Here is a 13,889-nt window from a genome sequence, read left to right on the forward strand (position 1 = left end):
CTTCACCTTCCTATATATATATATGCGCTTTTCATGAATTGAAAAATTTCAAATATATATATATATACATATATATATACATATATATCTTCTGCCATTCACAATAAGTACATATAATAATAATAATAATAATAATAATACACAATGTATTCCGATTGCATGCATAATTAAAAATAAAATTTATGAATTCGTTCACTTTTTATCCTCTGTTCAATTTATAAAGCTACGCATCATTCTATACTCATTCACAATGCAGGTCGGTCGGTCGGTCGGTGCATTTATATTTTTATATAAATTTCTCTCCTCATGTTGATGATGGTAAAAAAGAAGAAAACTTGCCTATATATATGTATGCGTAAGAGAAATATAAAAATGAGAGGCAAAAAAAAAAACAAAAGAGAAGTACAAAAATGTTTTAAAGGTCGCTTAAGAATATGAGCATAAATAAAATTTCATAGTTAAATAAAAAAATTAAACGAAATACTTTTGTACTTTTCGATGAAAAACACTTCCATTTATTTACTTTTTTTTTGTTTCTTTTGGTCTATAATTTCGTAAGAATGATTCGCATATCTTTGCTATATATATATATAAATATACATATATATATATATATGCAAACAATTTATCTAAATGATAGCATTTGTCTACATAAAAATGTCTAACTTGTTAGACACATCATCTATGACAGACGAACTATTCAATGCATTAAACAACACATTGAAACGTTGTATTTGCAACGTTCGGAAGTACATGCTGGACGAACGGTGTTGCCAATATTGAAAAATTGCGGGTAAAAACTAAAATTCATTAACATTTTTTATGTAAAAATGAGGTGAACTTGCATTCGCGTGTTATTGTGCACAGAATATTTTTATGAATAAATTCAAGATGTACAGAGGATAGCTGAGATATTGGAAGCTTATGATTCGTTTTAACATCAGTTTATATTTCTGCACAATTTTTTTTGCTACTTTTTTTTTTTGTTTTGAATTATTCTTACCGACTTTGTGATAACAACGAAAATCATTAAGAGAAGGGGTTTTTTTTTTTTTTTTTGCTAAAAAATAATAAAGAAATTCCCAAATATAAAATACGAAAAATTATTTCTCCGACGCCCCTGACGGTGTACAATTTTTCAAGAGACGGTTTGAAGAATTTATTATTTGTGTAATTGCAAAATGTTTATATGATAAAAGTTTTAAATTAAATTCACGAGAGAAAATCGAGAAAATATTTACTTATTCATTATACCCTACAGGCGCTGCTTGTGTTCTCGGTGCGAACTCTTCAGAAACCTATAATAATCGATTCAGATTCACTTCAATCAATATTAGCTTATCTGTCTGTCTGTCTCTTTTGCATTCATTCGAAGATAACTGTTAACATCACTTTGATTTTTGAGCGACTCTGGCGCGGTTTTTTTCATCTTGATTCAACTTTTGCACGATATTCTCTCGACTGATTGGTTGTTTGCGTAGATGCAAATCTCATCTCCCGTAATAATAGGTTTTACGACTGATTCTGTGCTCAATAAAATCAGAAAAAATCCTCTTTAAGTCGTGCAAAAAGAAATGCGGCTGAAACATTAAAATCGTTTTTGCCTATCGCCGTGCTACCGATTTAGAAAAATCATACATATTCTTATATCCGATATACGCGCGCAATTTGACTTCAATATTGGTCCTATTTTTTGGACACAGTATTAAGGTTTTAATCGGCTTGTCTGTCAGTCCGTTTATTGAAATTTCGATCACAACTTCGTGGTTTGGTTTAAAAAGTACCTTAGCTATCGCTAAGAGTTTTTCCGCTTAGTCGATCTGCCTTGAAATTAAACATTACGCTAAAGATGTATACAATTTTTTTCATTAAACACGTAGTAGACAACGACAAGCACAAATAAAAGAAAAAATTTTGCAATCAAAGCTGAAAAAAATTTTACCCTAAAGTTCTCTTATTTCTTTTAGACTTTCATGATGAATGAATTTAAATTCATTCTGAACATGTAACAGGTGGCGAACTTGAAGGCTAATAGAAGAACGTGTCACATTTGGATGACTTTCAATTATTATTGGCTTCTGCAGTTAACTTGATATTATGCATTTTTCAGCGAAAGCTGCGCACGTGGTACCGCTTCACTACACCCTGTTTTTGTGCTCAAAGCTCCATTTTTTCAATTAATATATCAAAAGCCAAAAAAAATTGTTCTTATCACTATTTTAGGCGTCGTAGCGTCGATAGCGACACACGGGCCTTAGCGAAACATATAAATTTTCTGATAAATCCAAAAGAAAGCGTTTATTGATAATTATTAACTTTTTGAGCGCGTACTAGGAACGATGCATGAGAAGTAAATATGGCATGTACTGCTGCCAGGTAAGGTATTAAGCAGAAATTGTCAAAAGAATGCCCGGCCAAAATATATTAAGCCGATCGGCAGTACTTACAGCTGAAAAATTATTCTATGTTAAAAAAGGAGTAAAAACACTACACTAAACACTACCCATTTTCAGTTTATATAATCGGCGAACATATAACGCATACATATAAAAATTCATTGTCAAACATTTTTCCAACGCTGTTTATCCTTAACGAGTTCATTTTTTTATGCTTTTGTTAAAATTTAATGCTTTGCCTTTTCTAAAATTTATTTCGCACATATTGTCTTTTATCCTCTTCAGCTATGATCGTCATATTTTGCAAAAGAAAAAAAGAATATAAGAAAAAGTAATGTACACATGTGTATAATACATCCCCCCACTTGTATTTATTTAAAAAAAAAAAAAACAAAAAAACAAAAAAAAACCTGAAAGTAATAAAAAAAAAAAGTGTACGCAAAGTTTTTGACTACGATAAGAAAGATGACAACAAAAAATATATTTTTTTTGTATGTGAAGAAAATATATATAAAGCAGAAATGAAACTGCAAAAGCACGTTCTCGATGTGCTTTCTTGCTTATTGTGCATGACTGACAGATAACTCGGCCCGTCCGTTTTGTAGAAAGTATTTCTTTCCCGCTCCGGTCTAGCCAAAGCTAGAGCACCATTAAATGTTTACTTATTTTCTCACTTAATTTTCAAAAATTTACGTAAACAACATTAGCAAACCATTGTGTCGTGTCGTTTCTTTTTCTTATTTTGTTTGTATTTAATAATCTTTTGCTTTTTTTTTTTTTTTAATTTTTAATAGCGAGAACAATCTTGAATATTTTTTTCATCACTGTTCTATAACGCGTAGAACAAACAACTAGCTTTAAATGTAGCCGTATTTTAACTACCACAACAAGCTTGTGATTGGACATAAAAAAGTTAACATAGATATGATTTGAAAAAAAATATTAGTGACATTACGCTTCCACCTGGAAGGCTTGCTTAACATATCATAAGTGCTTCGAATTTGATCGATTTATTTACCCAGTGAATAATGACCCCTGCTGTGGGGCTTCTCTTACACGACAATAGGAGCAATTGACTTGAATAAAATTGGGGATAAAAACATTTAATTTTTGGCAAAACAAATTTTTTTAATTATTGGTTCTATATACATTAATTTATAATGAATGCAATCAAAAATGTCTTGTCTGCTATTCAAATCCATCGTAAATTTCGTAAGATAAGAGGGTGGTGGATATGTGCCCAATGGTAGCCCAGTATAGCTACAATCAAAGTAAACACTTTAACGCTTGAGATTTGAATCTGTGAACATAGGCTTCTTCATAGTCGCGATTTTTAATCACTCTACCAATTCATGCGAATATCAGGGAATTGATGATTATTTATTAGCTCGGATACGTTATATCTACAATTGTTGATTTCCGCAAAAAATGATTTAAGTCATTATCAACAGTGAGTGCCACTTCGACACGAAGTTTTGATAGCAATATATTGCATGCAAAAGTGATCTCACCTGCTTTTTGGTTTTTCGAAGTTGATTTTCTCTCCTTTTTTATTGAAAAGGCAGTTTATTACAACAATACGTCTTATCCATAACCAAACGAATAAACCAGACTACTTTGCTATTTGGTCTTTTGAAGCCAAAAAAAAAAAAAAGTATCGAGGCAATGGATGTGCATTCTGAGATACTTCGTGAAAACGTAAAAGAAAAACATCCTTGAGCAGAGATGTTTTGAAGCGTTACGCGCGCGCTCATCCGCGCATGTTCCTAAACTGACTTCATATCTTATCCATTGATAACGAAAACGATGCATACCTCCCCTACATGAACGATTATTTGCCAAATCTTTTAAATTTCTCTCTATGGATTACTTATCATAAAGAATTTTTTCATTCGCGCGTAGAAAAGGATGAAGTCGTCATTATCTCTTCTACTTTATTTTCTTCAACCAAAAAGTAGGCAATATTTTTTTTCATAACAAAAACCAATACAAACAAATTAAAATAGTAAAATAAGAGTACTACTCATATGAACTTACTTCTGAGACAGATTCCTCATCTGATTCCGAGAGATCGGTGACTGGAGGCGGATATAGTTCGGTGTCGGTATCTGAATTATCACTCGTAATGATGTTCTGCAGAGCATTAGAGATGGCATTTACTATACCCACTGACGAGGAGAGTGATGATGAATTTGAAGATGTCGACGTTGAATTGGAGCGGGAATTGCCAGCAACAGCAGCAGCAGCTGAACTAGCAGCGGCTGCATTCTTAAGCTTTTGCTTCAGCGCAGCTGCTGCAACAGCTGCTGCTTGAGCGCCGGCACTAGAACCGGCAGCAGCGGCTGCTGCTGCCAATGGAGCTGCTAGAGTAGCTGCTGATCCAACAAGCAATGGTAAGGCGGAAGTGAACTTTAAATGGGCATCTTTTGATGACCCAGTCTTTGTGAATGATGAATTTGAGGATTTAGCTGATGAGGAGGCAGCCACAACTTGTTGTTGCAATGCGAGAGCAGCTGCTGCGGCGGCCGCAGCGGACGACGATTTTTTCGCCGAAGATTTTGTTGAGCCACCGCCTGCATTGGACGCGTTTGCATTCGTTTTATTGCCATTTGTAATGGCGGGTACTGTACCGGTGGCGGTTGCAGTTGACGCTGAACAAGGGATTGATGGAGGATCGGCCAAAGACGCTGGAGCCACCGCGTCATTCCCGTTAGGGGAATTTGGGGTGCTAGCAGTAGTAGCAGTTCCCGTTGTTGTTGTTGTTGCAGTTGCAGACAAACTGGTGGCATTAGCAGGAGTTTTGGCATTAACAGATGGTGTGATCGCTGTTGTTGCTGACTTGGACATTTTGTTTCCATGGGCAGTGCTAGCTGCTATATTATTAGTAGAGCAGGAATTGTTGGAATTGGTGTTTGATAGCAGGGTATGGTTATTGTTACAAATTTTATTCAGCTTTGATTTGTTATTACTATTGATATTTTTCAATCTAGCTGTTGCCAAGTCCGAAGTAACAGCAGGTATGGGTGTCGCGGCAGGAATAACTGTTGCATCCAGTTCGGCAGCTGCTTGTGTTGTTGTTTTTATGAACTGTTGATTATCTACGACGTTTGAAACGGAGGAAGCTGAAAAAGAGGAATTCGAAGGATTTTGACGGCCTGTAGTATTGACCTGCTTCGAAGATCTTTTGCTACTACTCGGGGGATTTTGAGGTATACTATTATTGCCGTTATTGTTATTGTTGGTAGCTATAGTGGCTATAGTGGCAGCTACTGCTGTAGCTGCAGCCAACTTAAGGCTATTATTATTCTTCCTTGATTTCGAACTGGATGCTGAAATTGCTGCTACTGCATTAGATTTTGGTTGTTGTTGTTGTGCAATTTCGGAGCTATTATTATTATTATTATGGTTGCTTTTAGATATTGCTGGCGCAGCCGTCGTTTTATTCAGATTTTTATTTAGATCATCTTTATTCATTTTCTATAAAATTTCGCAGATTATCTTTTGAAGTGATTTTACCTTTGCGCTTCTCTTTGTAGCAGAAGTGTTTTGCTGCTTTTTTGTTGTTGTTGTTTTATTAATATGTAAACTGGGAAAAAAATTCCACAATATCTTTTTTCGGCCAATTAACACAGTTTATTTTCTCTCTTTTTCGTACAGTGTTTACACTTTGTTAATAACTATTAATCACTTTGTTCTACAAAAAGCAAAAATATAAATAAATAAGCAGCTAAAGGAAATTGGTTGTGAAAATTTATAAAATTCTCCTTTTTTTTGTTCCGCATTACATTTAAAAAGCATTTTGCAGGCAAGGCGACATAAAGTTTTCTTGTAAGTCCCATGATTACGCATAAAGTAATTGGAACGCTTTTAATAGCAGCTTGTAAAGATGCGATAAAAAAAAAAGACTTTTTCAGGTATCCATTTTATTTTTGGTTGCTTCCTTTTTTCAGCTTATATAATAATCCTTTCGAAACAAAATCGAATTATATTATTTGAATTAAGTATTGAAGAATAATTAGATTTAGGCTATCGGTTTTCTTACGAAGTGTAAAGTATTCAAAAAATTGTTTCAAACAATTATCGATAAATTGTTAGAGTCCAAATGCTATCTTCATAAAATTGATCTTACATAGGTTTGCCTAAACGAATTTATTGCCTATATATCTGTATACATAAAAATCTATGCTAAATAATTTCTAGTACAAGGTGATAAAATGCAGTAAATTATTGTTGACCCATTTCAATATTACATTTAAGTTGCAATATACAATTTGAATTAAAAAGCGATATTATTCGTGCACACACATATGTACGGGTCGGGTTAACTCTGCCGGTTATACATTACATTATTACCTAAAAGTATTCACGTTTTTAAAAAATTTCAATTAAAAATGCATTATAAGTTGAAATTGTTATATGGATGAGAAACACATGTTTGTGCTATAATCAGACAACTTCTGCAATTAAATAAACAACAAAGTGAACAAAATTTGCTAACAATAGAAAATAAGAAAAAATAAGAAAAAAAAAATAAATTCGATACAACTCTGTATTGACTTTTGTCCTTTTTCTTTCACACGCTTTCTGCTATTCGCCTTAAGCAAATGCGGATATTTAACAAAGTCTTATATATACGTAATATATAATAAGATCTTAATTAACAAAATTAAACCATCTATTCTTTGGCTATAAGTCTTTAAATAATTCGAATTGTATTTTATCAGCATTATCAATAACGTGATAATCGTAAAAAGCTAAATACTTTTATTTCGCTTTAATTATGAAAAGTATGAATTCCGTCCCAAGTTAAGAAAATTTTATTATAAAAAAAAAATCTACTTGATGAATAATAAAATGTACACATACACATTTACTCCACACAGAAGAAATTGTCATACTCTTTTATGTACGAGTGTTTGATACTCGACAAAGAAACATCTAACGAATCTTGCACTTAAAAAGGAATAGAAAAATTCTACAAAGGGGCGTGTTGGCATAAAGGGCGAAATAGATACTTTCAAAAATCTTATAGTCTTTTCATTCTTATTACAACACTTTTAAAATATTTGTTTATGGCCTTTTTTAAGTTAAAAAGTTTCCCAATTATTTCATCACAGGGTTCACGACGACGTCGAATCTTTATCTTTTGCACACACACAGAAATCTGATTTCAAAGCCTTTCATTTTTCACATTTTTTCCTGGTATTTGTCAGTCATAAGATTTATATAATTTTATGTAGAATTTTTATATACTTTTTTATGTATGTAATTTTCAAATGAATTTCTTCTAAATTTTTTTACATTTTTCTGGTAATTTTCTTAATTATTCACCAAATTTTTTCAAGAATTTTCACGATGTGCTAACGAAACTTTAACGAAATTCATTTACACACATTTTTACACCGACGACAATGACGACCAAAAAATACGGCGAATTTTTTTAATTTTTTTTAAACGAGCGAATTCATGAAAGGGACACAAAAGAGAAAACGCTATAATCGCACAGATGTCGCAAAATAGTAGCAAGCTTTCGATGCATTTCGTAAGCAACCAATAAAATGTCGTACTTAACATAAACCGTGACAAAAAAAATCTCTAATCAAGAAGCAAAGTCTCGGCCTTAATTATAATTGTAAAAAATTATAGCATACGGAGAATTTCGTTTTATGCTTTATTTGGGTTTCTTTCTTGAAATATTTTTAAAAAGACGTGGGTTCTCACGCACTTCATATCGCGAATAATGTTTCTTTTCGGTTTAGAAAAGTCTTGCAATCTCCATCACCTTATTTTTATTTAATTATTCTAGTAAGTTTTTGACTTAACCTCAAATTAAAATAGGAAAACGCGTGCGTCTCTCACATATCTTGTTCATTGCTGTATGAATCAAATATGACTGAATTTTTCGCTAGCTTTTACGGTAGAAACACGGTTGTAATTTTTAGGCATTTTCCTTTTTTTTTTTAACTTCTGGCTGCTTCTGCCACTGCACCCTTATGCATACATATATCTTTACATACATGAAAATACCTACGAAATTATTTTTCTCGTTTAACTTAATGTAATTCACAGTAAATTGTTTGATAAGCCTTTCGTTTTAATTAAGTTTATTATACATTTAACGATAAACGAGTTCTCATGAAAATTTTTTACTTTTATCACAAATTTCTTGACAAATTTTCACAAATTATCTATACTTTCTTTCACACTACATTCACATGAGACGATGTTACCAGATTTTGGCAAGCTTCCCTTTAATGGGGATACGACAAACTTGAATTGAATTAAAAAAATTATTAAGGGATTTTTTACGTAATATTAGTTTAATTTTAGATTATTAAACAACTAATAGTAATAATTAAAAATGTTATACAATACCTTACCTTAAAGGACACAGTCAATTTAGTTCCGTCAAAAGCGTGGCACTTTCCCCAACAAACAAATAAGATGACAGCCGCCAAAACCTTAGTAAAGAACTGTCTGTCTCCACCACAGCGTTATAGTGTGTGCTATCTTGTTTGGATATTGCATACGTACTCCCGAGTTCTAACTTCGCAGTTTGTCAAGAAGTTCCCCTTTGCCATAACTGAAGCTCATGTCAATTAGTTTAAATCGCAGGTTCAACTTGCTTGATATCACAATGTCATAATCGCCCGCCATGGTACTCTTGATAATGGCTTTAGCATTTTCTCTTTCCTCGTTGCCATTGCAACGTCATTGCTCCTGCAGACCACATTAGAAATTTTCAAAGACTTCGGGTCTACATTCTTTTAAAGATGATCTTTTGTCCTGGTGGTTAGTTGGCGCAAGATTAGTTTTAATCTTTTCATTGATCTTGCCAATCTCATCTGACAGCATCTTATTACCGAGCACTTTTGTCTCCTTATTTTCTATTTTAACGCCCTATTACGCCCAACCAATTTGCATATTAATGTTAATGATGTATTCAAGATTTTTGATTAAAGCAAATATTAGACAGTTCATTAATTAAGTGTATTGTTGGTCAGAGTGCGATTCAAAGTCGTTTGTTCATCCATTTATCCATGAACATATCCGGCACTTTATGTAGATATGCTTTGCTAATAGCCGCTGATTGAATTTGAAAAGCAGTCGTGACGCATAGAATGGACGAAACTGTCATTAGGCAGCACGTTGAGCGAAAATTGATCAAATTCAAAGTACACAGCGGCTTGATGGTACAACTTGCCACATTCGCCTTGACGATGGATCGATCAGACCTTTACCACGAATAGAACATTCACATTTATTGCATACATGCATACTATTCCCATTTCAAATTTTTACCAAGAACACGTGACGGAAAGCTGCACCGCGCCGCCCTGACAATAGATTAACATAGCTACAAACAATAGATTAACAGTCCGATAATCAATCCAGCAGTCAAACCATGAAAATATTGTGATTTTTAAAAATTGGTAAGGTTTATAAAACAAAATTAATGGGCGCTTTCAGCCAAACACATCCGATGGCGTTCAGGGTTACTAAGATCTTAGTCTGCAGACTTTATATTAAGTTGAAATATGGCCGAATTAAAAAAGATTGAAGGCTGAGAAGGAAAAATCTTTAGAACACAAATTCATGTTCACCGCTTTATGGAAAGACTCATTTATTTCTTTACGGTAGTGTTTCAAAAAACACAAACATATTTTATATGTATATGTGAAGGGAATTGTATTCATATATTAATATCTCCATGCTTTTGATGATTCTTCCTTAAATTTATGCAACTCGTCTGATTTCGTTTGCTTGGATGGAAGTGGAACAGGTGCTAATCTGTTATCTGCACCAAAGAAGTTACCAGTTAAGGATTTTCGTCTAGCTAAAGGTTTCCTGCAATTGAATGCCAAATTAATTATCAAATTTAAACAGAAACGCAATAATGTAACTAACTTCAGCAAATCCATTTTGTAATCTCTATATAAACGTAGCTGAAGACTTTTGTTTGATCCGCTTTCTACAAATTTATTCCAACGAAGTTTTAAGTATGTATTATTACGCAACGATAACAATACTTCTAAACGTTGATTTTCATCGTGCATTAACGGCAATATATCATAACTCTCCAGTCTGTACGTGATTTTCTGGCGGAAATCATCTAACGCATCGTGATCACTTTTCGTTTCCTCTGGTATTTTTAATGCGCCAATCAAAATATCTTTTTGCGGTTGCTCATCAATAGGTTCACAAGGCATATCACGATTCATCGCCTTTTTTTATTTATTTATTTTCTCACTCGCACGTCTTTTCAATATAAAATATATTTTATATATGTATAAGGCGTAAGTATCAACAAAACATATTTCAATATTGAAATGTCTATGCAAAGTTGCTCGATTTTATAAGGGGATGTACCGTAGTGAGCAGATATTTAATTAATCGTATTTTCTCCATCTATAGCTATGCTTCGATATTGGAAATCTAGATGTTATGTATAATATTCTGTTTGCGCTTAATAAAACGTATATATCCGTAACGGCAAAGTCATCTATACATTATGTCCAAATTTGACGAATATATTAAGAAATTGATTTCAATCAAATTGAAGTAATATTTGACCCTAATTATCGTTAAGTGCAAAACAAAGTCGTTTTGAAACGATGGTAATTAACCAAATCGAAAATGGAATTAAAAATGATGCAATAAAATGTCGCTTATGGCCTTTGCATCGTGACATTCGATTCATAAAGCGCCGTCAAAATATAAATTCAAAGCAAATGTTCATTTTGGTTTACCCCGTAGTTTATAATCAAATAAAATTCGTTTAGTCACAATTTCTGATAATTGTATTATCGAATTAGTCGGATGGATATACGGTGATCAAAGAGATATGGACTACAAATTTATGACTTTAGATAATTGCCTGTCAGGCCGTAAAGTTAACCAGAAACATGTAAGCATTTTGTTACCTCAATAAGAATGGCGAGGTTTGCTATTTGTTGTTAAATGTTAACGTGTCGATATACCGATGAAAATCCTTTTCATGCAACGGCTATTTGGATGTGTCCTAAGGCTTGCACTCAGTCCTATGACTGATTTCAAAAATTTTCAGAATTTTTATATATTAATTATTTCTTCTTTTACCAGGTATTAAAAAAAGGATTATAAAGTTATAATGTACACTTCATAGATTTCAATTTTCTGTTTCAGTCTTTTATTGAGATGACGGCCGGACATAACCAAATCAAATCAAGAATATATCTACTTGTTAAGGTCCTTCTGCACGTTACTCCTGAAAGTATAAACCTTACGTTATACTTTTTGATAAGAAAATGAAACTTTAATGTTCTATAACATTGACTAGGCGTGCCCGACGTAATTGGATCAAGTCAATGTCAAAATGTGTGCAAAGACTTAAAATCTTTTTGCCACCCTTGAGGACGATTGTCGCTTTTGTGATGGGACGATGGTTCTAATTCTATGTGAACACAACTACTTAACATCATCAAAGTTATTTGCGGTTAATGCTGTAAACGGAATTCGTTACCAATCCATCAGCTATGAATACTTCTTCCAATCTATGACGACATCTGGATCTTGCCTGTATATCTTATATTGTATGATATTATTGTTGTGCGATATTGGTGTTATATACCTTGTACCTTGACTGTTGCCGAAAGGGACTCTATTGATTAATAATTTTAGTAATTAGTGATTATCATTAATAATTACTCATTATTTAATAAATCGAACTAAGCTAAACTAAACTAAATTCATCCTGAAAGTGACTGCATGTTTTTTTGTTTATTATAATTTTTTTGTTTTTGTGTTAGCACATCCAACTTTTCATAATTCCATTTTGATGGCCTTTAGTTGTGATTGATCGTCTCTCTCTGAAGTATTTGGAGTAAGAAATTGCATTTATTTCATTTTATTTTTTTTATTTTTTTTTTTTTTTATTACTATTTGTATTTCCCTTATTATAATACATTTAATTTTTTTTTATACAATCTCTGCTGCAAATTCGCTTTTCGATGCGACTCAGCTTTATATTACCCCTGTCTAGGATGCGAAGCAGTCATTTTTATTGTTTTTCTCCGAGGATTAGGTACCACTGGTATTGGCGCTAATTTATTGTCAATACCATAAAATCGGCCATTCAATGTCTTTCTTCTTGCTAGCCCTTTCATCCTAAAAAAAAAAAAAAAAATAAAATAAAATAAAATAAAATGAAATAAATGCAATTTCTTACTCCAAAGTGAAAAAAGTTTTTTTCATAATTCAACTTTTATATAAGAAGCTTACTTAAGACTATCTAAATAATCCGCATATGAACGAATGTAGACGTAGTCATCGGGAGTATTATCAAGAAACTGATTCCATCTGCAGGCCAAATATTTATTTCCGCGCAATGATAAATATTTATTTAAATGATTAAATTGATCGGTAAATTTTGGAAAAATATAATAATCATAAGAACGATACGAGATTTTTGGCCTCATATTATCATCATTTTGATTCTTATTTTTGGCCGTCTCGAACTTATTTGAATCACGCAGAGATTCCAGATTAATTTTCTGCGGTGGACTTGAAAACGGTTCGCAATTCATCGTTGGGAAAGTGAAAAAATATAAAAAAAAAAGTTTTTTTTTAAAACTTTTCCTATTACTATGGAAAATATAAAACGAATGAAATGAAATAAAGTTTTCCCTTTGAAATTGTTAAAGACCTCATGTCAAAAATGAAAACGTTCACTGAAATATGCTTAAGATCAACTTCGTTTTACATTAAAATCGAAAAAATGGGAGTTAAATTTTAAAATATTTTATTCATTTTTCAACACTTACTGCATTTGCTTTAAACTAATGTAAACTGTGTGTAACAGAGAGTAAGTTTTTTATGTTTTTATTTATCTAGTGAAAGTCACTCGCGTTAGTGTAATCGGATAATATGTGGCACTAATATAGACAAAAGGCCAGAGGTTATGACGGATAAACGAACGTGTCATTGTAAAGCTAGCTGCTTCGATGGTAATAAGATGGTATCACTTTCATTCCACAGACGGCTACACTCAAGGAATAAACGCGTAAACATCCTTATCGAGACGGAGGGATTACCGAAGCTTGCTTACCGAAAGTGCTATTGTTATGGATTGGGCTTCTCTACACCCTGCCTTATGTGCGGTCTCCTTAGGTCCATAATTTGATGTGAGATACCCTGAAGTTTCGTTCTTCAGATCAGGTCTATTTAAAGCATTGTCTGCTTTTATTAACAACTTTTACCAAAAAAAATCTTTGAAAAGATTATCAAGATCGAATTGTGACCTATCTTGTGCACAGTAAACATTTGGAACTGCAAAGCCTTGAAAAAGCCTCTTGATAAAGCCTCTCCTTTGTCTTATGAATTACATTAATTTGGTTACAAGTCTTTTTTTTTTTTTTTTATTAAAGGAGCAGAATTGCTCCTAAGATTATATAGTTAAGCCGACAGAAAAGTTGAAGAGGAACAAAACAGCCATAAGCATCAAAAAGTTTAATG

At 32.7% G+C, this 13,889-nt stretch overlaps 2 protein-coding genes across 9 annotated transcripts in view; both read right to left on the minus strand.

Moving 5' to 3' along the window:
* The window catches only part of LOC119638892 (ankyrin repeat and KH domain-containing protein mask), a 41,179-nt gene extending 32,749 nt beyond the window's left edge, over positions 1-8,430 (minus strand). For 3 of the 8 annotated variants that reach the window (XM_038035988.1, XM_038035989.1, XM_038035982.1), the window contains exon 1: positions 4,434-6,166. In XM_038035988.1, the coding sequence (XP_037891916.1) occupies positions 4,434-5,870 (1,437 nt within the window). In that variant the 5' untranslated portion in view covers positions 5,871-6,166. The other 5 variants (XM_038035985.1, XM_038035987.1, XM_038035984.1 and 2 more) reach the window with 5 other exon arrangements.
* A 1,666-nt stretch (positions 8,431-10,096) lies between these two features.
* LOC119638815 lies at positions 10,097-10,618 on the minus strand. Its single transcript, XM_038035842.1, has 2 exons — positions 10,305-10,618; positions 10,097-10,244 (listed from the first exon to the last, which is right to left on the minus strand). The coding sequence occupies exons 1-2, from the start codon at positions 10,616-10,618 to the stop codon at positions 10,097-10,099; spliced, it is 462 nt and encodes a 153-aa protein (XP_037891770.1).
* Between the last annotated feature and the right edge of the window lie 3,271 nt (positions 10,619-13,889).

This window comes from Glossina fuscipes, unplaced genomic scaffold (genome assembly GCF_014805625.2).
Source record: "Glossina fuscipes isolate IAEA_lab_2018 unplaced genomic scaffold, Yale_Gfus_2 110, whole genome shotgun sequence".
Classification (NCBI taxonomy): domain Eukaryota; kingdom Metazoa; phylum Arthropoda; class Insecta; order Diptera; family Glossinidae; genus Glossina; species Glossina fuscipes.